The sequence below is a fragment of the Phasianus colchicus genome, chromosome 11, assembly GCF_987193195.1.
Source record: "Phasianus colchicus chromosome 11, bPhaCol1.hap1.1, whole genome shotgun sequence".
NCBI classification, from domain to species: Eukaryota; Metazoa; Chordata; class Aves; order Galliformes; family Phasianidae; genus Phasianus; species Phasianus colchicus.
Window position 1 is genome coordinate 5,721,959 of NC_143446.1, and position 25,270 is coordinate 5,747,228.

Below are 25,270 nucleotides of genomic sequence, written 5' to 3' on the forward strand. Positions count from 1 at the left end.
AAGATTCGGGGAAAAGTCATCCATGAGGAGGACAATTTGAGTGTTTTGCAGGCACAAATAATGCTTGAGCAAAGCAGGTGTTTGTAGAATGTCCCACAGAACTGAATATCTTTACAGAAGCTATTTCTCTCACTTCTGCCATTTCTAGTGTCTTCTTTTTTATAGTTAGGAAGCATGTGTTTAGAAGTCCAAACAAGAGCTGTCAGATAGTTTCCATTTATGAAAGGTTTTGTTTTGTTTTCTTTGTAGGAGAAGTAGGTTTGGGGTTTATTTGTTGAGGTTGTTTGTTTGTTTGTTTATATGAACAAATATTTCTGTCTGCTTACTAGCTTTCATCTGTGCAACTTCAGGAATCTGAAACTGCTTTTAACAGTCAGGAAACAAAGGCACAGAAAAGTAACTGTTTTATTCTTCAGATCACAAATGGCTGTTTTCCATTATAGATTGCAGACCATGAACCTAAAAACAAGGATCTGGGGCAAAGAATCCTCTCAGAAAATACCCCAAACTGGGAGGAAAACAGCAAGATATTTCACCTATCTTAAAGTCAGACATAAATTGAGTCTTGATTCCTGCAGTCCTAGGCACACACATACATAACATTAAAATAAGCAGTTCTGTCGAAGTGACAGTAGATGTGTGTAAGCACGGTACTGTGATGTAAGTCCAAACACCAATACTACAACGCTACTTTTAAAACAAAGAATATGCCAGATTGTGAATGACACAGAAACCCTTCTCAAATTTTGATCAGTCGAGGTACTGTTCAATCCTTCAGTTCCATAAGGAAGTCCGTAAGCAGATCACATCACCTCACTGGTGTAAGCAGCCAAAACAGCATTTAGAAGTAATAACTTATGAAAATATTTTTATTCACTTGTATTCCAGAAACAGCTAAAGCCACTTTTAAAAAAGAACAGTCTGGAAACTATCACTAGAGCAATGCTTTAAAAATTACTCACAGCCTAATTAACATCTGCTTTAGGAGTTTAAGTTATTACAGTCATTTATCTACTCAGAGCATCTTGTACAGATTTTTAATGTTTAACATTTCTCCCAATAAACTACTAGTGAAAGATATCCACCTCAGAGAATACAGAGGTAATTCTCACCTAAGGCAATTTTTCCTAATCACGGGATAGGTAATAAACATAGAAATGCAGTCCTTTTTAGAAATCAGGTGTAAAATTCCAGCATCAAAAGGGAAAATAACAACAACAACAACAACAACAAAACCTACATAAACAACTTTACCAACAAACAAGAAATAGAAATTCTATAGCTGGAAAGACAAATGAAAAAATTACTCACCAAATGTTCTAATGTGTATGACCTTACTTTATATTATAAAAAACACTTAGAAACATATGGATCTTGGAAAGGTTCTCTCTCAGTTTTCAGCTGCTAGTCTTTTCTGAAACACGGCTGGCTAGAAGTTTGATGAACCAAACTGCAACTATCTTCCTACCAACAGCTGTCCTAATCTTTTAGGGGAATTATTCCTTTGAATTTCATTTCCCACTGTTAGATTAGGTTGTTGTCTTACTAAGGCAAATGGGATGGATGCTGTGGAACATACATAATAATAGAATCACTACAGTTGGAAAAGATGAGTAAGATCATCTAGTCCAACTAGCAACCCATCCCCCCCATGCCCATTGAACCACATCCCTCAGTGCCACATCTATTTTTCTAGTCTCCACCAACTCTGTGGGCAGGCTGTTCCAATGCCTCACCACTCTTCAAGAAAGAAACTTTTCCTTAGATCTGACTTGAATCTACCCTGGTGCAACTTAAGGCCATTCACTCTCATCCTATCCCTAGTTACTTGGGAGAAGAGGCCAATGCACCATTCAGGCAGGGAAGAAAGTTTCAGCACTGAAGAGCATTGATTTCCATCATCTCAGACAAACCACAGCCTCCAGCATGTGCATAGGAGTGTTTCTATTGTGTCTCTAGGAATGTGTTTAAACACAGTAGAATGGAGATCTAGGAATTTAACCCTTCCTAACCTCCTTTTATTTTCCCTTAATGTTTATTATTATATGAATTGATCTAAACACTCTGGAGAGTCTTTCTGATCATGATTCTAACAGTTGTTTTAATTTGGTGTGAAATTTGGGATTCTTGTTGTTGTCAACATTGTGCCCTACACAATAAGCACAAGTATAAATGAAGAAAGTATTTCTTTTAACTAGTTCATGTTAGTCTTTATTCCCTTTTAGCAGCATCCAGCATCAGCTGAGAACAGAAAAGGCATCTAATTGAAACAGCAGAATCAGAAGAAGAAAAAAACAATTGCTGTTCATTAATGCCATTTTTACTAAAAGATGTGTTCTGAAGTGTACACCTGGTATCAGTGCTGCAAAATACCCAAGAGAGTTTGGAAGAGCCCTTCTAGTTCCTTGCCTCCCCAAGCACAAAAAGAAAATCAAGGCAGTGTTTCATTATTGTAATAACAAGGTCAGAAGAGCACAGAAAATCTGCTCCTAATTATAAGAAACCTCTGAAAGCCTTCTTTCCTTTTGTTGGCGACCCCACCCCTACCATATACATAATTTATCAGCTAAATTGAGTTTCCCTGCTTTCCCTTTTCTTGCTTTCTCTTTTCTCACTTTCCCTTTAGGAAGCCAACCCTCTGAGGGCCCCAGCCAGACTTCAGGGACCCTGACTGCAAATCATGATGCAGTCCTTCCTTTTTTGGAAATTGGGTGAAGCTACTGCACAGAAAAAGAGGATGCTAATGCAGGCTGCATATGCATTGGACCAAATTCTGATCTCGGACACCCACACAATTCCTGTTGTAAGTCACATGTGTGCACATTTCTGGCAGCAGGATATGCCCACTTGTGCTGTGTCTTAATGCATCAGCAAGAGTGGCGTGCCTGATTTTTTAATAGAAACAGAAGTGTAAAGAGATGATTTTTTAAAGCTCAGGGGCACAGGCAGACTGATAATGTTCCTCTTACTGAAACTGGATGGGTACAAAAAGACTAGTAATCAAACCAAAGATGGAAAAACAATTTTCTCACTTAAAAGGGATTTCACAAAGCTGGCATGCATCCATGGCAACTCTCTGCTTTTAATATGGGTTGAGGGACATATTTCAATTTTAAATTAATTAAGGAAAAAAATATAATGTAATCCAATTGTCATATGAAAGTGCTTCTGCAACAGCTTCACTGTTATTATTTAAGCTTAATGAACAGGGTAGGTAATAGATAATTGGCATATAAAAAAGCTGTATATTGTTACAACTAGAAGCATAGCTGGAAGTGAACACTACTCAAAATGTTAGAATAAATAGCTGCAGAATTATTTTTTTCACGTCTGAGGGAATATACAAAATATGCTTTTATAAATATCTTTACTAGATCTTATGGAATATTCTAATAATCATTCTTAAAATACAGGAAAATAATGCAATCAGAAAGAGCTGAATTTATCCTCTAGAAACTTTGATTCGTTGTCATATCCACGGATCATGCAGCAGATTGGTTTACTTTGTTCTTTGTTCCTCCTGGCTACCATAAATCACTGCCTGTCCTTCCCAATTTAAGTGGATATTGGGGAAGCAAATTAACCTAACTGGAAATAGAGATATTGTCCCCTATTTCAGAAAAAAATCTGCCAGTAATAGAAATGTATATATATTTACAAGGAAGGTTTCCCAAAAGTATAAACATTGGAAGGGTTGATAAAACATAAAAACTTAACCTGGTACACAGATCAGGCTGTAAGAGATCACATCACACAATTTAAAAAAAATAGGAATGTTCTGTAACAAAAAAGCAGAGGTTAAAAAAAATAAAACAAAACACCTTGTACAAACAGAGCTGAGGTTTCTAACCAATAAATGTTAAAAGGTACAGTCATGAATAAAGAACTCCAGACAAAAAGACTAGATCTGTGTGATGAGTAAACAGGAAACTGGAGACAGAAAAGATAGAATGGAAGGAGTTTGCTACCATATGCTACTGCAAAAGCAGTTACCATAAAATACTTGTTTGTTCTAAGCTAAGATTGGAGGTATCAATAAATTAATACAGAGGAACAGGCTAAATTCTTGAAACCAGTAATAATTTTTCCATTCTGTTCTGCTGTCTTTTCTCTTCCTTTTGTATACTTCATATCCATTTTGTGGATACTTTATAACTAAATATACTTGAGCTGTAATAAATGAAATACAACTAAATACGAAGCATAATTTCCCAATTTAATCAGATTTTCTTCCATATCTTTTGTTTTGGTAACCTATTACTTTTGGTTCTGTATGCAGTAAAGGTAGGCAGGCAAATAAACATAAGAAGTTTTCAAATGCAAGTAGGATAGTCCAGAGAAAGTTGACGTGCAATAGTCTGTCACCAAGTTACAGTCTGCAGCGTACTAACCTGCTGTGTTTTGTTTTTTATTAGTATGTATAATACTCATTAGTATGTATATTAGTACATAGAAGACTCAAATCAGCATGTCATTGTTCCTGACCCAATGTTATTTTTCCTCCATTTCTGTTTCAACTTGCTATTTAAATTCACCAGGATGTTTGCTCATATTAGCTAGGACATTCTTTTTTATTATTATTATTTTTTGGCATTCGGCACTTCATATTAAAAAGCAAATTCTATACTGTAAATGTTGTGTCATCCATGCTCAGGAGAATGCATATTGCCATTTTATAAAATGGCAAATAAGCTTCACAGAAGATATTTAATATCCATCCATGAGAGAGATTACAACAGAACACAAATGAGAAAGAGCTCCTGTATTGATAATGAAGGGTTTCAAGAACACAGTGGGCAGAAGTCCTAACATACTTGAAAAATATTTAACTGAACAATAATGGAGCAATGCCAAATACTAAAAGCTACCAAAGATAATTTTAATTGTTGTAGATATAATAGTGTTCAATGACAGCTGTTTTGGAACAAAAAGGTTATTTCCTGCAAATTATTATAATATTTTTTCTCCCAAAATAGCCCCTGATTCACTGCTAAAGTTACCTGGCATCCTCTAATGGTTAGCACAGAGTAAAAACCAGTTACTAACTTTATTTTTGGAGAGTCAAGATTTCAAAGTAACAATTTATTAAAAAGTCTAACAAGAGTCAGTTCAGAAGAGCAGCTAATGAACTAACAGAATGAATGAAACATTTTTGACTTTAATACAACAGCTACTTCAAGTTGCGTTACCTGACCATATTTTATTTTCTTGGACTTCTGCAAAACAAAACTCAAAGATGAGTAAGGATTAAAGGCAATGCCTCTCTACCCATCAAAATTCCATGTGTGTTTGGCAGCACATTTTTCTGACGAAGATTTAATCAGAGAGTAAGCAGATACCGATTACACCGTAGCAACCAACTCATCTGAGGCCTTTGAGTTTAGCATCTCTGTAAGTTTACACAAAACAAGAACTGAAAAACACTGTGTCCCAAGACTATGAGTATTTATGGGCTTCTTCACTGTGCTACTGTCCGTATTCTTGCGCTGCTTATGAATCCATATTTTAAGGTTAGCAGTCAGAGATGTGTGTGAGCTTATTTTGTTGATGCATACCCAGCTGGTCACATCTTTAGTGGAATAAGAAAAAAGAAGCCAAAACATTGTGTCAGATGCAAGAAAATAATGTTTACATTTTATTGTTTTGCTACTCCCTGTGGTGATTCCTTCAGAAATAAGTAATGAAATCATATAATTTTAGGATGCTTAGCACTATAGTAGTCTATATTAACTACAAAGATGAAAAAGAATCTTCTTTTTTACCCTTTGGTTGTGTTATTGAAAGATACCCTACTGCTGCAAAAACTGAGAAAAGTATTTCATGTAAATATATTGTTAAGGGGTTAACTGTTAAAATAAAATAAAATTATGAGGGAATAAATACCCCTTCCTCACACTCTTAAAAAGGAAAAAAAAAAAATCTATATAATTGTCCAAATGGCTCTAATTTGGTTTTAGACTTTATGATCTAAAAATGATATTTGTCCTAAAGAAATGCAAAATGTTTAAATGTTTATATGTATCTAAGTATATTAAACTAATTTATTAGACATCTGAAAAAAAACAAACAGATCTACTTAAATATCTTCACTTTAAAATCCTCTATCGTTTCTCTTGGCAATGGAAATCAAAGTTGTGATATCAAATTGAGATCCATCCCACAGTGACAGAATTGCCAAGAAACTAATCCTTATGGCTCGATAGTGTGCGAGGAGATGTTCTTGATTCAATGACTTTCACTGGGATTAGTGGTAGCAGTGCATACTGCTTTTCTACAGAATCATCACTTAGCTGAGCAATGGTATTTCTGACAGCTATCTGGAGCACCCTGGAGATTAGGGTAAAATATGTAAAAAGCAGAGATTTTAAAAATAGTATTTCAAATCAATTCCATAAAACAGGACAAAGGTTATAGGAAATGGAAGTATCGAGTGATCCTCGTACAATCTTCCAAAAGAAACAATGGGAGGACGGAGTTAACTTTAAAAAAAAAAAAGTTATTAGGGAATAAATACCCTTTCCTCACACTCTTAAAAAGAAAATTAAATTCTCCTTGTGAAGAAACACTTTATTTTGAACCTGGAAGCAAAGTTCTCTAGATATTTTCAGTTATACTTTGCACTTAGGAGTTTATGGTCTTCTTTACTGGAATCAATGAATTGTTGTGTGAGAAAGAAATAGCAAAATACATGAAACTAATTATGTTACTGATATGGTTTTTGACCTGCTGATACAATTATATACCAAGTCCATCAATGAGCATGAAGCAATTGTACAAATACTGATGACTTCAGTCTCACACCATTTTAGTAATAAAAGTTTTATTTCCACTTCATATATGAGTAAAATGAGCCACAGTTAAGTGCCTTAGCCAGTGACCCACAGGAAGTCAGTGACACAACCAGGAATAGAACACAGACCTCTCAGCAGCTAGTCCCATGCTTTAACCACAAGACTAGCCACCCTCTTCCCATACTACATTAGCACAACTCTAAATCTTGGTTGCATGAGCTACTAATTTAAGATGTCTAAATATGTACAGTTGTAGAAATCTCATTTTCAAACATTGGATCATTTACATTCATAAATCTGTCTTAACCACAGAATGAATTAGGATAAAATGTTTTTAAATGAAACTCAAAAAGACCATAAACTTTTCGTAGCTTTAAAATGATTCCTTCAGAAATCAATTTCTGATCTACAAGCAGTAGTGTATGCTTGATTTTTATGCTTTATTACTGTATATTCTGTTGCTTCAAATCTCACTGAGACACAGTTTAGACCCATCCAATCAGAATGGGATTACGTGAAGATAATATCCTCTTACAGGAGAATAAGACAATCCTAAAAAAATGCCATACTCTTACAGAGAGAAAGAAATCAGAGAAGTTGAGAGTTGGGGAAAGACCAAAGATAATGATAACTATTATAATTAGAGGTACAGAGCCTGATGTGATCTCCTCTTTACAGAACTTAAAGCAGGTACGATTTGGATTTTGATCTTTTTTATCTAAGCCTCAAAGTTCAGGAAAAGAAGGATAATTTTTAGTTAAAAGGATTCTTGTTTTGACCCGCTCTACAGTTATCTATGAAAAATCTGCATTATGCCTAGTCCTATCACTTTTGCTGGATCCAAGGCATTGCACTCTGAGTGTGGTATAACAATACCGTAGTGCGATCTCCAAAGAGAGTTGGCATCATACCAAGGGAGCAGTCTTCTGCCATCACATAAAGAACTGTGTTTCATACATAGGTTTTGCTGTGTTTCCACACTCAACTCCACAGATAATAATTTAAACTCCTGATTTCCTTCAAATAAAACAGTATGTAGAAAGAACGTGAAAATTGAAGATAGGCGTGTGGCAGAACATTATGAAATACTTCTTACAAAAATATCTTCCCAGAAGACCAAAAACTGCCAGTAAAGACAGAATAAGATATGCTAATACAAAGTTCTTTTATCAATAAAAGAACAGCAGATATATAAATTCAAAAATTACATAAATTAGATAAAGTAGACACAGTAACTGTAAGAAACAGAGCAATAGAATAGCTTCTCAGCTTACTTGAATCCTTTTGCTTTAAAACAATGCAATTTACACAGCCAGAACTATTCTTCTGACTGCTAGATTTATAGTCATGCTGCTAGAGTATGAGATTGCCCTCTAGATGTTAAGGTTGGCTAGATAGTTTTTCATTCTTTCCAATGTTTCCAATGTACTGAGATGGGACACACTGTGTGATTTGTAATTTCAAACTTCTGTAATATACCCGGAGACTTAAAGCATAGACATAAAGGAAACATCAAAATAAGTAAATTTGGAAGTAGTATATTTGCAGAGACTAAAAATATTTCTCACCTCGGTATCCTTAAGAGATTTCTATCCTTTTCAAGCCAACAGTAAAAATCACTGCATCATAGACAGAGTCTCTCTAATGTATTCCATGTTGTAATCTAAGATCAAGCTTTAAAGACCTATCTGATATACCTTAGAATTAGTTGCATAAAAATTGCTTCATTAATATGGGAAGAAAAAATAAAATTGTTTAAGGGAGGCTATTTGGGTTGCACTAATACTCTTACCCATTCTGAGATTCCACACAGTACCTTCTCATTTCAGTGGGATTATTTTTGCCATGATTCAAGTCAATCTGCTTCAAAGTTAGTTAATAAACAAAATAAATTATTAGTACTGTATACACGATACAGAAATAAGACTTTTGTTCAGATGCATTAAATTTTAGGTGCATTTATTTTAAAACATAATTGATCCTTTGTGAAGACAAGTTATCATCCAATTTTAAAACAAGAACTGATGCTGACGCCCTTTGCTGTTTATCCTTGAACTTAGGGAAGAACTGAGCTGCCTATGACTCAGGAAGGCCTCAGCTTAACACTTCATTCTTATTTTATAGTGCTTAAATGTCCCAGCCAAGCTTAGGAATTCATTCAGATAGTAGGGCACAAAGTTCCCATAATCAAAAACTGTGCAGGAAAATGATGCAAACAGAATCTGTTAGAGAAACTGATAATTTCATTCTAATGGCCATTTCATTATTGTAAAAATAATACCTAGAATTCATTTTAGAAGAGATAGGTATTAGTAACCCACTTTCTTTACCAAAACCAAAATCAGTAGGCTTCCTACCTTCCACAAGTGGAAAAAAAAAATCGTCTTTGTTGATAAAGAAAGCCATTAATTCAAATTATAAATGAGGTGTATTTTTGACTGCCAAAGATAATTTATGGATTCTTCATCCTTTGATTCTTCAAATTAAGATTAACTGTCATTCTAAAACATACAAAGCACCATATACTACTACATAAAAATCCATGTTAAGCAGGAAATCAGATGAAGTAATTTATTTTTTCTTTCCTGTCTCAATCTGCTAAAATACATATTTGCAAAACCTAAGTAATTTGTACATAAATAAAATACATATAGTATTTATAGTAATTCTCTGGAAGCTCTGGTTGGTTGCTTTCTTTGGGCTAAGTTAGATATGTCTTTATTTCATCCAAGTAACTTAATTTGAAGATTATTTATGCATGCAGTTTTATTAAAATTAATGGTAAAATACAAAGTATGCTATGTTTTTCCTCCTTTAATTATAAATTTATTAGAAGTCTAGCCTCAAATATGAGTTTATATTCAAAATCAGATGTTCATTATTACTTGCCAGTTTCTGGAATGCTCAGAGTCTCATGGAGTTTTAAAAAAATGTGCACGTTAAAAGCCTAGGTTTTCTGAAGAGCTCCCATGTTATTCAGACATTTAAATCAGATGAGTATATTCTTCACTATTTTGCAGACAACAACGTTCTTCCTACTGTCAGCAGAGCTAAATTTTAGTGCTGTAGAGGTGTCCAGCTAAGATCTTTCTTCTTTGAATATACTACTGAAATTCTATATGAGATGTTGGAAAGTGGTTAGGGATAGTATTAAGTATTTATACCTCTTTTATTGGTGTAATATTTTTTACTCACATTTGCCTGTTTATTCACCCGTGACATCTTGAACTAATTCTGAGGTTTTGATTTACTTGTTTTCAGCCTCTGGCTTCTAGTTCTGAGTCAGTGCACTACTGAATAGGTATTACTGCAGTATGTTTTTAAAAAAAAAAAAAAATCCAGAAAAAAACAAAATATTTCCACTTTTCAGACAGTAGGAAAAGCATAAGCTGAAAATAATTCCCTGATGTGCCAAGGCAGAAGTAATACTTCAAGCCCATACAAATCCATACAAATAGATAATTCTCATAAGAATTAACACAAGGCTTCCAGTCTCTGCAGAGATTGTTCTCATAAACAAAAAGCCGCAGGCAGTTCGTATCTGTGAGAAGACCAGGTAATTTGATGTATTTTACTCTAATCTATAAATTGCCTTCGGTATACAAATAACAAAGCAAATGGAAGCAAACTCTTTCAAAACACTGGATAACTAAGAACTGTGAGGCAAATTTAGGATCTTCTGAATCTTCTAATGATGCCCAATTGATCAGGAGTTCTTAAAGGTAAACTGCTGCGTGCCGGGGCACCTGGACTTACATGGTGACTCTCTAAAGGCTGTTGATCTTATGACTGACTTACAGCATCTCACTTTTTAATAAAAGAATCTCGGGATGAAATAGGAGGTGACATGCTTGTTTGAACTTGCTCTGTCTTGAGACTTACCCAGCATAGCCTATACCACTTCTTTTTGCATTCCTGGGAGGGAAGGGAGGTAAAAAAAAAAAAAAAAAAAAAAAAAAAAAAAAAAAAAAAGAAGAAAAAAAAAAAATAGGGGTGAAAAAGAATTTCATTTACCTCCGTCACCGCTAAGAATCTTTTCAGAAAAGCATTTAGTCCTGTCACAGCGGGACACAAACTGACGTGAGGTGAGCGACTACACGCAGCGCAGAGAGGAGTGAGCTGGAGAAGGGGAATGCAAAAGAGAAAGCAGTTAGCAGCCGGAAAGAACTGAATTCTCAGTTACAGGAGATTGCAGAGAGCAGAGATCAAATTCCAGACCCACTCCAGGGCCCGCGCTCCGTCCTCACACGAGGTGCCCGCGTGCGATTACGCTTAACGGGCACGGACCCGGAGGGAACCGGCTCGGGTGAACGGACCGGGTCTAAAGGGGAAAGGAAGGAGAAGGAGCGCCTCCTCCTCACTGACCCGCTCGCTCTCCGAACGTCCCGGGCGGCTTCCAGCCCCGCGCGGCTTCCAGCCCCGCGCTTCAGCCCCGGCTCCCGGCTCCCGCCTCACCGCCCCCGCCCCGCTCCCGCCAACGGCCGCCGCGGCGCGAGCCCCGACCCGCGCGGCGCCCACAGCCCCGGGCGCCGCTCGCCCCTCGGCGGCGGGAGGCGGTGCCCCGGCGGGGAGGCGGTGCCTGGCCGGTAGGATGGGCCGGCCCGGGGAGTTTATCCCACCAGAAGGGAACAGTTTCTCCGGCTGAGACTTGACAGCGCCAGGTCAGTGCGGGTTAAGGGGGACCTTTCCCCGCTGCGAGGGGGCCGGCGGAGGCGTGAGGGGGACCGGGAGCGCGAGGGCGTGCGGGGGCTCGCGGGGGAAGAGGGCGGCGGCGGCGGCCGAGGAGCGGCTGTCGGCGTGAGGGAGCTGCGCCCGGCGTGGGCAGGGGGCTCGGCACCGGGCCTGGGGAAGAGGCCACGCCGCCGGGGATGCTCAGAGCGGCGGGGAAGGAAGGTGGCTCCGAGGGAACGGGAGGCGGGGCGGAGGGTTTCCCCTGACGGAGGGGAGAAGCGGTGGGCTGAGGGGGAGCGGAGCGCGGCCCGGGGCGGGGGGAGAAGCGCCGCCAGCACCCGGCGCCGTGGGGCTGCGTGGGCGGGCGGAGAGGATGGGGTTGCCCGTAGCGGGCGAGAAGGAGAGGCGAGGGGGCGGGAGGACCCCGCGGGACGGCTCCAGGTGCGCTGCCTGCCCACCCCCCCACACCCCGTCGGGTCTCCTCCACGCGGAGGTGCTGCGGGCGGCGGGCGCATCCCGCGGTAGCGACGGCCGGCTGTCCTGCGGTACTGCCTTAGGAGAAGGGATTGGAGCCGGGAGCTCGCTGGTGGTGCTCACCTGGCCAATGCGCTTAATGAATGAAAAGAGGTTTGGTTCTTGCGCTGCTTGGTTTTGTTTTGTTTTGTTTTTTCCTCCCCCCTTCTTCTTTTTTTGTTCGTTTTCTCAACCGCAGCGAGTCAGGGAGCCCTTATGAGCCTGCAACAAGTGAGATGCCGTGTTGAAATATGCTGTGTCTTGATGGTATGCCTCAGGTCTGCAGGGGCGTTTTGTAATCTTCCTGGTGTCATTTCTCTCCAGGGTATTCTACAACTGGAGAGTGCAAGTTCCTGTGGTGTTGTAACTTCACGGCACTGTGTACACATGAGCATACAGTGCTGACTTAACAGTGATGTATTTATTAATAATCGGTGACGTAAGGCTAGTATTTACTCTGATGAAGAGCTCAGGAAATTACCGGTTTCTCCCCATGCTGTGGGCTGTAGGTGCCTTTAAATCAGAAGGATGGATTACAGTTATCCTGGAAATAACTGAGGCTGTGGGCTAGCCTTCCATTTGCAACCTGCCGCTCCATCTCTGAACAAGCTCACCACGGATAGTGATTGTATTGTTCCATTTAAACACTAGTATCCAAAACAAAATTGTATAAATATGTATGTTTCTGGTAGCAATTAATCAGTAATTTAGCTTTTAATACATGACTATAATTTGTTACTAGTTAACTAAAAAATTTCTAGTGTACATCAGCTGTGTATGTCGTGACGCTCAGTGCTGTCCTTGGGGAAGAAGTTTCATACATTTTGCTTGCGTTAATAGCAGGGTTTATTGCATGATGTGTTTGGCGTCATTATTCTCTGTGGCTGTTACAAAAAATAGCTGCAAAAATGCTTAGAGATTTAATTAAAAGATTGTAAGAAATCTCACAGTGTGTTAAGGCATGTGATGCAATATAAGCATGAACTTGTCAGGGGGGAGAGAACTGGAAAAATAACTGGCATGGACTTCGACTGGTAACCGGTGATATACATATGTATAACTTACAGGTATTTTTACATAGCTTTTGAGTTTGAATATTCTTAGACATCAGTTCTGTAGGATGTACCATTAACTGTTAGTAGTTCAGCGGCCATTTATCTGTAAACTGCAGTTTTCAGCAATGCCTCTGTGTCAGATTCCTGGATATCGCAATTTATTAAACAGTACTGCTCAATGGAACTTCAAATACTATGTGATCGTTACACAAATAATGATCTTTCTCCTGCGATATAAATGCATAGTTCATATAAGGAAATATCACAAAAAGTAGGGAGCGAGCTATTAGAATTCAGTTGAATATTGGAGCAGTGCCTTTCAGCTTTCCGTAGGATGTTGATCGAAACTCACTGTCAATGTTGTTTCTGATTCTTTTGTGAATTTTTGGAGATACCTGTGTCCATTTAGAAATCAATAAAATGTAGGTCAGCCTTCAATTATTGTCAGTATATAGTTTTCTACTTCTAACGACTAATAAAAATCAATTTTGCAGGAAGTTATATCCTAAGAATAGGGGAAAGTTTAAAAGTAGAAAGGAAAATCTGTATTATACTAGACTGGAATACATAATTAAAAGTATACTTTGGGATTTTGTTTTCCATCTTCCATTTTTGAGGCCTCCTTTTCTTTTTCGCATATTCACTGCCATCCTGAACAGTTTTATATTTACTGGCCAGGTTTTGTAGCCTAATTGTGCATCACTAGATATTTGCATTTGATATTCAGAACTTGAGTTTCTTTTACTAGTTTTTATTGCAAGAGTTTTTCCACTGCTGTCCTCTGACGTACACTAAAACAGTTTTCATGACAGTTACTCAAAAGAAATTAAAATACAATTATAAATTCTCCACGCTGGGGTCACTTGAAATCAGGGATACAATACTCTCCATTGGTAGTTGCTGCTAGTTTCATCTTATTAGTCACTGGTAGACTTGTTTAATAACTGACTCTGTCCCTATTTGGTTCCTAATTACTCTCGACTCTACTTCCATAACCATTATTCCTTTTTATTTTAGGGATCTGTTTTTCAGGCCCTTTATAACAAATGTTCTCTGTCTGTCAATTAACTTTTTGTGAACTGTAAAAGGAAAAAGTTAGAAATAATACAAGGAAAGAGAGTGCTGTTATACTCAACTCCTCTGTACCCATGCCACAAGCAGAATGTGGGGTTTCCCAATAGCAGGTAGGACCTACCAGGTCATTTCTTAGGGATTTGCCTGCTGTAGAGCACTTGGAAAAAATCCTCACATGCACCTCTTTTTTTGGTGGGCTGTTTTCTTGTTTGACTACAAAGACATTCCCAAAGCTGACCAAAAATGAACGATGTGTCTTCGGATATTTCAATTCCCATGAACGTGAAGTGTAAATTGAATCCTGCTTAAATGATAAACTTTTAATATTTCTTTTACTTCGCTGGTTTTCTCTCCACCGCCCCAGCTGCTGTTTTGTAGTGGTGGTTTTTTCTAATACATAACAAAGTAAATATAAACCTAATTTTTGCAGATTTTTTTCTGTTTGTTTGTTTTCCCTCCTAGCTTATGGAAAATGAGGGAAGCAAGGCCTATCTGCAGACTTTATGTCTCAAAACTTTTACGGAACTTGAGACAATTTGATCGCACTCCAATATTCCTCCCTCTCCAACCTCACCTTTCAGCATTTATTTGATCTCTTTGTCCCCTCCTAAACTACTCAAGAATTGAGTGATTGAACTGAATTGAACTAAAGAATTGCATCATTCTATGATTATAATTCATGATACTTGAACAATACAGGTATGTTTAATTACCTATACTGAAGTAATGCCTAACAGCCCAGTCAAGATTTGAGCCATCTTCCTTCTCACTCACATGAAAAGGTTTTCCCTGTCTCCAATACCATATGATCTGTACCATGAGAATGCAAATAATTACAGATTTGTGATGGAGACAGGATGTAGTAGTGAGATTGATGCAAAACTTTCACATTTCCAATGATTTTATTTATGCTTGCAACAATAATAGATTCATATAAAAGTACAGTTTCTGACCTGCATGAGTGCAAATAGAAAAAAAAAATGTAAGGTGTATTTTTTATAGCATATTCCTAAACTTACAGCACAAAAAAAGAAAAAAAAAAAAAAAAAAGAATTCTAAGCAGCACCTTATTGTCTGTTGCTGCTTTACTGACTTTCACTGTAAATAGGAAAAAATATGTCCTGCTTAGGAAGGAGGAGGATTTGTAACTACCTCAAAAACCAGGTTGTATGGAATCAGCTACCAGGTGATGCTTTGTGGACTTGCATCAGTCACCTCATTCCCTCATGACTAAGCAGATCACCATCATGCCATGCAGTCTGCACATTCAGGACAAAGTCTATGAATTCAAGTCTTTGAATCCCAAAGTCTACTCTGCTGGTTGATAATTAGCAATTTAAAAAACACAAGGCTTACGTCGCTTTGTGTGTGTATGTTCAAGCACAAGTGTGCTTGATGAACACTGATGAATGTGTGTGTATGGTTATGTCTGTATTTCTCAGGCGTGTGTGTAGGTAATGCATTAATCCTATGTTATGGGAAGACTTCCTGCTTATCTCAGAAATGTAGAAAGGCTATATATAACTTCAGATAACACGCTGTGATAAATATTGGATAATATCCAAACAGAGAAATACACAGAACATTCCACTGTACCAAGAAAAGTTGATGCTGCTTTATTGTAAGATGCGTAGTCTAGGAAAAAAAAAAAAGTCCCAACTTCAGTTAAAGTCAGTGGAAATCCTGGTATTTTGGTAGAGTCAGGTTTGCAGTCTGCATGCGCTGTTAGAAGTTTTGGGTTTTGTACCACTTGCTTCCACTATTAAAATCAGGTGGTGGTTTTAGTATACAGAAAATACAGAGCCTAACTAAATGAATTGCTGTTTGCCCAGTGAGGCTGAATGTCTGAAATGAAATAACCATGAATATGTATGATAACAAAACCTGTAGGTATTGTTCTTCACTTGTTTAAGAAATGAAGTGAAACAGGTGAATATTTCTTTAGTTCTGGAATTTGTATGATCAATTTCTTTGCATACTTGAAGTGAAATAGTTGTGTTTTGTTACAGAGCTAACAGTTGGGATTAGTTTATCACAGGCCTTCGAAACCAGCAAGTGTTCCAGTTTTGGGTCTTATAACCCAACTTATAACAGCTTATAACTTATAACAGCTGTTGTAAGAGGAAAAAATATACTTCGTGATGTGACTTTACGGATCATTGGTGATAGTAACTTCATGGGCTCCACGGAGGAATCACGTCTTTCCTCTTTATCACAGATCTGATTGTAACATGTTTCAGATTCCCTTCTACCAGAACCCTATTTTTTTATTTTTTTATTTTTTTTATAGGGAACTTCCAGGTATGGTGCATGTGATTTACCTGTATGTATTTATACCGTTCTTGACACATTATTTTGTACTACAGACACTTCTAACTGTCATGGAATACATGTGTGGAGTAAGCAAGAGTGATGGAAGTTTTTGTATTGAGTCTTGTGTTTTTCCACTGAGGAGAGGCACGTTACTTTTCAGAGAATTTCATATTTGCACAAAGTAGCCCTGCCCAATTATGATCTGGTCTTAAACTTTTTACACAATATGTGATTACAGTTCATTGCATAAAAGAAGATTTTATGTTATAATGTTGCATTATAAGTCCATAGTACTTGTGTGTTTGTTTTAGATTTATTGAGCAGAGATGTTGTGTAATTTCTGTAACTATTCACAGTTGTGCAGAAGCAATTTTGAAGTTTGGGAAGCTTTAGACTTACGTTGCTATGCAGACACAAATGGAGTGATATACATTCTCAGTATTTATGCTAGGGGAATATTTTATTATTGCTGGGATATAATGTCTCACCCACGCTGGTTTGAAGCATATGTTAGACTACCAAAAGTGTCAGCCTGTTGCAGTAAAAAAAAGGAACTATGAAAAGAAAAATGTTAATTACAGGCTTTAACACTCACACCAAGATCTTCTAGTAGGGGTGGTCAGAAAAACAGGTTTTACTACCTAGGCCTGGTGCTTCGTGGTGCTATCTAATGTGGGGGCTTGTGGAAAAATGCAGCCACTTCTATTTACTGCCTCTCATAACGTACATATTTCCTCATGATAGGTTCTGACTTTTTTTTTTTATGTCTCCAGTAAATAAAACTGAAGAGTTTATCATTTCATCTTGAACACATTTTACCTTGAGTTAGTGTTCACCGTTCCCTACAATGGCACTTCAGCTACAATATCTTGTGCAGAATCTCAGTTTTTAAGCTTGTTATAGTGTGGGATATTGCTGAACTGATTACTAATCCTACCTAAGAATTAAAATATATAAAGTGAAATTTTATTGTTAGCTGCAGCCAGAGTTAGCTGTAGATCAGTGAGTACAAAAGTGCGTGAAGGCAGAAGATTATCTTATTTGCCCGGAATTGTATCTGTATTCTCTAACCTTGCTGAGGACCATATTTGATTGAATCATGAGAGAATCTGACAAGGCCACAGGCTGAGGTGCTCATTCCTTCCAGAACAATGAGAAAATCTGTTTGCTTTGTACCTTGTAGGATATCTGAACCCAAGTTCAGAACCAAAGATTTACTTCATGGAATTACTAATGTCTGTGATGGTTTTTCCTGTAACTCTTATTTATCATCCTCTAGATGCCATCATTTGTGCTTGAACTATCTAATATGCCTGATCTGCACATCAAGACATGTTAGCATGTTTAATTTTTAGAATTACTAGAAATATGGAGAAAAACAGTCCAATCTTATATTTATTTTAAATATCCCAAAGTAATTTTCATCATGAATAGTTTGGCAGATGACTACATACTACACAACTCTCATGTAGCAGTGTAGGTCTTTATAGTTTTTGCCTAGAACATGATTATAAGGATGAAAACAAAAGTTCTGTAGATATGCTTTCACTTTCAGAATTTCCAGCTGCTGCTGAAGATGGTTTGAGATGATAAACAAGATACAACCAAACTGAGTTTAGAACGAAGGAATTAAACAGTTTTCTGATAGAAATAGGGTCTATAAAAAGTGTGAGGGTCTCTTTTTTTATCTGGATTTTTTAATTCTTTTTTAATTTATATTTATTTATTGTACACTAGAGGCATTGCCAGAATTGCTAAATTAGCCTGGAGTGATTAAGTAAAGATCTCTGCTTAGTATCAGTTGTTATAATTAAATATAGATAAGTTTCAAAATCAGTATTACCAAAAGTTACTGTGACTGGGTTCTGAATTTAAAGGAGGGAATGAAAACAGCAAACATTGGAAAAAATCGGGTTTCAGGTTTTTAACAACAGTTTTGAAGCATTTCCCGTTATTAAGACAATGCAAAATAACTTCCAAAAAAAAGCCTTTGGAAACTTCATTAGTTGTTATTTTGCTTTTTTTATATTAGAGTGTTTACACTTCAGAAATGCAAGCAAAGTCTGCAGTTGCTTTCCATGGTTAGCATCCCAGGTGACCTTGTTTCTGTTTTGCAACTTCCTTGGTGTTGTTATAGTTATGATCGCAGTTTTCCCGTTGTCCTGAACTGGTTAATAACTTTAGTGATGTGGATAGGAACATTATGGCATGATGAATAAGAGACCCAAGAGAGCTCCTTGCAGTTTCCTTTGGGTACTGCCCAAAGACTTGTTCTTTGGGTCTGCCTCGTGATTAGGCTGGCTAACTTTACCCAGTTACATTGGGTGCAGTGGATGTTAATTTTGTTCACAATTTCTTGTTTAATTTTTTTTACTGTAGTTCTGTAGACCTTGCATAAAGTAAAGTACATGTTTTAAATCATTGTGTGTGTTTAGGTTATTTCTTGGGCTAGATAGGGTGGACAATAATGTTATGCAAGTTACTTTCTGACAGATAATTGCATTTGAGAATTATTTTCTTAAATTGGGCTTACTGGTTTCAAAAGAAATGTTGATTTCAGCCCAGTTGACATAGGAAAGAATTCTTGACAAATGATTGAAGTCATACTGGTGAACACTTTTGTTCAAAAAACATCTTTTTCCTATGGGAAATCTAATTCCCTGTAGACGTATCTTGAAAATTTTGAGGAATGAAAATCTTAATCCAAAAAAATATTTTTCCCAAAAACACACCTTCAGGTTGTAATTTATTTAATTAAAAAAGAAAAAAGCAATTAAGCATGCTAATGTCACAGCACATGGTAGCTGCCTGGTTGTGAAATGAACCTGTGTCTGTCGGTCATCATTTGTATTATTCTGGGCATTGAAATGTGGTATCTGTCACATTTTTAATGCGACAATTTTGTTAGGAAAGGCATTTTTTTAATGCAAGAAAATAGTTGCATTTGGTGCAACAGCCCTCTGAGCTGCTCCCAGCATGCTGCTTCATCTTTTGTGATGTAACACCAAGGATGTGGAAGTCATGTGCGTTTCTTTCCATTCTCTTTTGGGTCACCAGGGTGCTGCTTTCGAGTAGGTGAGAGGTCAAATGGAAACACAGAAAATTGCTTTCTTTATCTTTTATCAATTTTGTTTTTAAAAAAGACCAGAAGTATTACCAGCTGATTGTTCTGCTTTGCAAACAAAAATATCCACAGCAACATTTGTACAGAATAGGTAATGCGTGAGGTAAAGGCTTCAGCTTTGTGGAACAGTTAGATGGTCTGTAATAGAGGCTCCTGGTGTTGGGGACAATTAGTAAAAGTGCAGCAGTGAGTTAAGACAGGGATGTCAGGTCAGTGTGGGACTGTAAAGGCTCCGCAGAGAAGTGAGTTGAGAGAAAGTGAAAAAGATGTCCATAATGAGTGTAAGGAAAGGAAATGAATTTATTATGTAAAGGAAATTCAAAGGCAGGCAAGGGGAAGATTGACTAAGACTGTTCTTCTGCTTTATTTATTTATTTAGGCTTTTTGAAGTTTGCCAAAGATATTAAAAAGAAGAGAAATTCTTTAAAAACACAGATGTTTGAATTTCTTTCTCAAAGTTTAAAATTTACTGTTGGAACCTTCTTGATCTTGGATTTTTCTCTCTGGTCTCCTATGAGATTTTCATCTTGTCTCGATTTAAGATATGCTGACAGTGCCATAAAATGATCATTTACTGTATTTTGGCATTAATACTCATTGTTCTTTTTTTGCCCAAGTTTGTTCTGTTTTTTAAATCTAGCCTTATTTATTACTCCTTTGAGAACAGGAACTGTATGATATGCTAACAACAAGTGACAGCTTTCCTGTCAGTAAGGACAGGAGAACAGGCAGTGAGTATTGCTGAGGTCTGAGGTAAGTTTAGAATAACAATGACTTGCACATACGCTGAATTTGATCTACTGTAGTGTGACTGCATTCTCTGACGCAGGCTGTGCAACAGATTCCTGTCTCCTCCCCCATCCCCAACAGGAAGGCATAGCAGAATGTTGTATGGCGTGTGGCAGTATTGAATGTCTCTGACTCTTGACCCTTGGACAGGAGGGTATCTTTTGTTGTGTCACTGCTGAAAGAACTACATTGTGAATCTCTTAGTAATGTCAGAATGAATGGATACAATTAAATAATTAAAAACTAACAGATTGATAGACATGAAAATAGTGAGAGATATATAGTAGGGCCATCTACCCCTTTCCTCCCCAAATCTCCATTTTGAAAGGAAGAATAAAGGGAGGAAAAGGTTTGAGGTCAGTAACACGAGAGTCCCAGTGTAAGAGAGAAAGACAAATGGGAGAGAAACACCCATTGTCCTTGAAGGAAAGCAGAAAAAAAGCAAGGAGGAAGAAGAAGTTGATGCAGATATGGTTGCCACTTCCCTGACAATTACTCCAGGAAGGACTAATGAATGTAGTGATTATACCTGGCAGTGACTCTACTGGAAAAAGGAATTCTTAAGCTTAAGACTTTGAGAGTTGCAGAGTGCTCATTTAGCAGTGAATATGGAAATGAAGACAAAGTAGGCAAAATACTGAGTAGACTTGTTTTCTGATTCCCATGTGTCAGATAAATGCTTTATAGCTCCTCAAATGGTGCACCTTAAACTTTCTGAAATTAGCAGAAAAAAAATGGAAAATCTACTACAGACTTGTCTTATACTGGGAAGAGATACTGGCAGATCTCACAGATATTTCTGCCTTCATCTTCTATGAATCATAGACTTACTAACAGATTTCCTTATGCCCTTTGAGGCTGTACAGTTCATCTGAAAAACAGTCAGTTTTCTTCTGAGATTACAGAAGTTTTTAGTCCTTCACTTATAGGATTATTTTAGCTTGTAAAAGACAGGGGTGATTTTGGAGTGGCTGTTGTGCCCAGTTGTTACCTATTCTCAGAGCAGGAGAATCTAATGACATGATTAGTAAGCGGTTTCCAGCTGGCCGTAGTACTACCACTTTTATGTAGTGTATTTTTGAAGCAGCAGAATATTTATTCTGTTTTCATGTGACATGAAGAGAGATAGGTAAATGTTAGAAGGTAATCAGAGCTAAATTATAATTTCACTCATTTTGCCTGTTTAATGATCAAGAGACAAACTTTTCTGTTTTTTTCTCTCCACTGTTTCCTTCTGGCATGGATACAGTGTTTCACTGGAATGAAGTGCCAGTTTGGGAAAAATAGTTCAATATATTTCATGTTAGTGCTCAATAAAAGTGTGTACAAAGGAAATGCATGTTTGGTGAGATTTATGAGATTTGTAGAGAGAGATTTATATTCACACTGATGCTGAGTGCTTCCATATTTTCATGCTTCTTCCTGAAAGCTAGGACTCCTATGTGTGTTGTCAGCTTGCGGGCAGAAAGTGGCCCCACATTTAGAAAAAAAATAAAGCTGGTACAAAATGAAATAACCCAGTGAAACTGGGGGGTGTATAGGAAGAAGGAAAAGGTGTTTATACTCCTTAGTCTCAGAGAAGTCTAATCGAACTCAAGGCTTGATCCATATTATTAAAAAGTATTGTAACCTGGGCACAAGCTCTTTTTAACACAGTCATTTAATTTAACTGGATAGTTAAATGCTTTCATTCTTAGAATTTCCCTGGCCCTGTTCTATGTATTTAATTTTAATGTCCTACTGTCCATTCCAGGAATTACAGATAATTAACATTGCAACTCACCCTTAGAGAATACATTACAACTTGTTTGATCTGAAAATTCCTTTTGGCTCAAGTGAAAGTACACAGTGCAAACAAAGTTATGAAATGTGTACACAGGGTGTGAGAATAGGTGGTTATACTTGTGTGTAACTTTATGGTTCTGATCCCTTGGGCTAGTCAATGCAATCTAAGCCTTCTGCTCACCATCTAATTGATTTGAATTAGATTAGGACCAAATCAGACTGGTTTATTTTCCCCTGTATTATTAATAGATAATAACCAAAGATTATTGCTATTATTACTATTAAATAGAAAACACACAATTGTAAAATCTAAACAAGATGAAAATATATCTTAAGTGTTGAAGATTTAAGAGTTAAAGTATTTGTGTGCCTACTATTTTAAACCTCACTTCTGTTGTGACAGTTGATAAATATTGATTCTTAAAAATTCTTTCAGCTATGTCACTTTTGATTCAGCTAAAGGGGCAGCAAATACCATATTTTGTTAAGACAAAGATATGGTGAGGACCTACTGTAAGTAATTAGTTCATGAAGAAATAGTAAGTAGTAATATTTTTGAAGAAGACGATGGTCCAGCTTACAAATAAAAATCTGACAAATCAGAGACAGAATAAACACAGTGTAAACTAAAGCCTTAACATTTTTAACATATTGTCAATCTCTAGAGCAGTATGTGGAGGAGGAAGTGTAGCTTGACTTTGCAAAGGGACGTCAGCCTTTTTATCTTGAATATGGGAGTCTGGAGATGGAGGGGGAAGCACTACATGAAAACTGTTTACATGGAAAGTACTTCAGGGAATTCCTCAGTGTTACTCATAACTAGAGAGTAACTTTTAAAGTCATTTTTAGAAGCAAACCAGTGCCATTTTTAACCCATCACAGTGTGGATTAAGTCACTATTCTGTTACATGCAGTGCATGCGGGAGCATGGCTGCAGCTGGTTTAATCTGCATCAGGGAGAGCAATCCAGAAATGCAGAGCTCCTTTCAATCATTTCCTGTTTTCTGAAACTTGAAGCCATATTTTCTTTACAATTGCTCCACTTTTGAAAATCTTAGTGAGAACAGAAATTAAATCATTGAGTGGAGAAAAAATATGTCTGGTGGGCTTCTATCAAATCAAATTTCTCATATAATTTGTGGTAAGAGTAGCGCAGAAAGACAAAGGAAATAGTACGTGCATCATCCTGGTTGTTAAAGAGGATTATTCTGTCCTTATTCAAATGGTTCCTTGGTCAGTAGAACCAATGAAATTAGCTTCCTACAAATATGGTTTTTCAGGGATTTTTCTTTGGGATTTTCTGATACTTATGGCGTGAACTCATGCTGATGATCTTTAAGTGGTGATGCTAATGACAATTTGAGCATATTTTGATCAAACTCCTCTACCTTGTATTTGTGTGGCTGAAATAAGCTAGTGTTTTAGAAAGATTCTGGGCATGAATAAAGAAAGATTAACAAAGATGCTCAATTGGAAACAGCAAAAGTTTTTGGCATTCGTGCTTTTTGGGATTAACATTATCAAATGAAATATTAGTCTTTCAGTGCTCATTGTTTGAGTCAACATGTGAAGTAGATTGATATTTTCATATCATACGGTTCAATTTGCAAATCTGAATTAGAATATTCCAAGTACTGCTGGGATTTGCTGGTTGTCTTCTGGAGCAACTGAAGTATCTTAGTTAATATTACCTCAAGGAACCGAAAGCACCAGAAATCCTATAGTCAGATATGTTGTCTTCTGGTAAAGAAATCGTGACTTCCAGAGAAGAAGAGACAGAAAAGCATGCAAACATTTTCAGTTTATTCTTAATTACTTTGCCAATCTTAAGAACTTTTTTCTTTTGAATGTGAACCACTGATTGTTGTTCAAAATTGTTTCAAATCATAAATTCATGCTTGAAAGTTTTTAAAGAGGACCACAAAGCTGCAGATTGTGGCCTCTGGGAGAGTAAATTCCAGGGTTAATTTATAACTAAAGCAAATGTATCTGTAAAAAGAAGAAAAGTTCCATAAGAAATATGTTAATGACAAGAAAAAAATAGGCTTGATAAAAGATATCAGAACTTGTTTGGCACCAGTGATTTTATGACTGAGGAATTCAATTACAGGTGTGTTGGGAGTACCAAATCACAATTCTTTAAATTGCTAATGGGAGACAAAGCTTTTTATCATGCTCTGAATGTGTTCACATGAAATGTTCAGTCCTGCCCTCTGTAAATAAACTTCTGGTGCCTACGCTGTGCATATGCATTGGAAGTCTGTGGCAGTGAAATAGAAGATGTGTGGTTCCTGTGTATGACTTTTCAAACATGTCTGCTTCTATACTCTTCCATTAGAAATGAGGTTAAGCAACAGGTATCATCCTTTACGTTTGTACTAAGCTTGTAATTTTTTCCTTCTTTATTATTAGCATTCTCCTAGAAACTCTGTGGGTTTGTTTGCAGAAAAGTTTTATCGATGTGTCCTGCAGCTCTGTGCAGTAAATCTCATCAGTTTGGGTTTGTTTATTCCTTAATCAGATGGATAAGTTTCATAGTAGTCTTTAACCAGTAAGGTACATAATAATATTGTACTTACCTAAGAGAGACAGATCAGCCTTGGATTGAGTGCAAATTAACTCCTATTGTCTACGCATAGTCTAAATTATTTTTAAGGCTCTCTACTTGCTTGTTACAGTAGTAAACCAGTACCTTTTGTCAGTCAATGAGAGAGGAACGGCTGTTTCTGGAAATGCAAATTTAAATAATGGGGACGTCATCTTGTTAATAGTTGTTGCAAGAAAACGAAAAGATTAGATTTTGTATTATATGCCCAAATTATAGCAAAAAATGTGCAGCGCTACTGTGAGAAGCATTGCAGACTGTATGAAAAGTTTTTTTCTAAATTAATTTTCTCTAATAGAACTTCCTTACTGATTAAAACACTTAGGACCAATTTGAATCTTTGTATTGTTTAGTGGCCTTGATGTTGCATTTAAATATGATTATGGTGAACTTATATTATACTGAATTACATCATATTATAATGTGTCATCAAAATAAGAATGTTATATGCACAATGCCTATCCAAAGTACCAAGTCAGCAGACCTAGTATTTAAGAAGTTAAAGAAACTTTCATCAACAGTTTCTTTTCTTGTTATGATACCTGGTTCT

The 25,270-nt window shown here is 37.0% G+C and overlaps 2 protein-coding genes across 5 annotated transcripts in view; one reads left to right on the forward strand and one right to left on the reverse strand.

Moving 5' to 3' along the window:
- Positions 1-11,265, reverse strand: part of TIMP4 (TIMP metallopeptidase inhibitor 4) — a 112,946-nt gene extending 101,681 nt beyond the window's left edge. The window contains exons 1-2 of the mRNA XM_090148076.1: positions 11,157-11,265; positions 10,806-10,910 (exon numbers count right to left, since the gene is read on the reverse strand). The gene's annotated coding sequence lies outside the window, so the exon portion shown is untranslated. The remainder of the gene's footprint in view (positions 1-10,805; positions 10,911-11,156) is intronic.
- A 40-nt stretch (positions 11,266-11,305) lies between these two features.
- The window catches only part of PPARG (peroxisome proliferator activated receptor gamma), a 54,123-nt gene continuing 40,158 nt past the window's right edge, over positions 11,306-25,270 (forward strand). For 3 of the 4 annotated variants that reach the window (XM_031609023.2, XM_090148099.1, XM_031609044.2), the window contains exon 1: positions 11,306-11,452. Coding sequence is in view for 1 of the 4 variants with exons in the window: in XM_090148100.1 (XP_090004226.1) it covers positions 11,660-11,684 (25 nt within the window). In the remaining 3 variants the exon portion in view is untranslated. Of the gene's footprint in view, positions 11,453-11,474; positions 11,685-25,270 lie in introns of those variants that run through there. The other variant, XM_090148100.1, reaches the window with a different exon arrangement.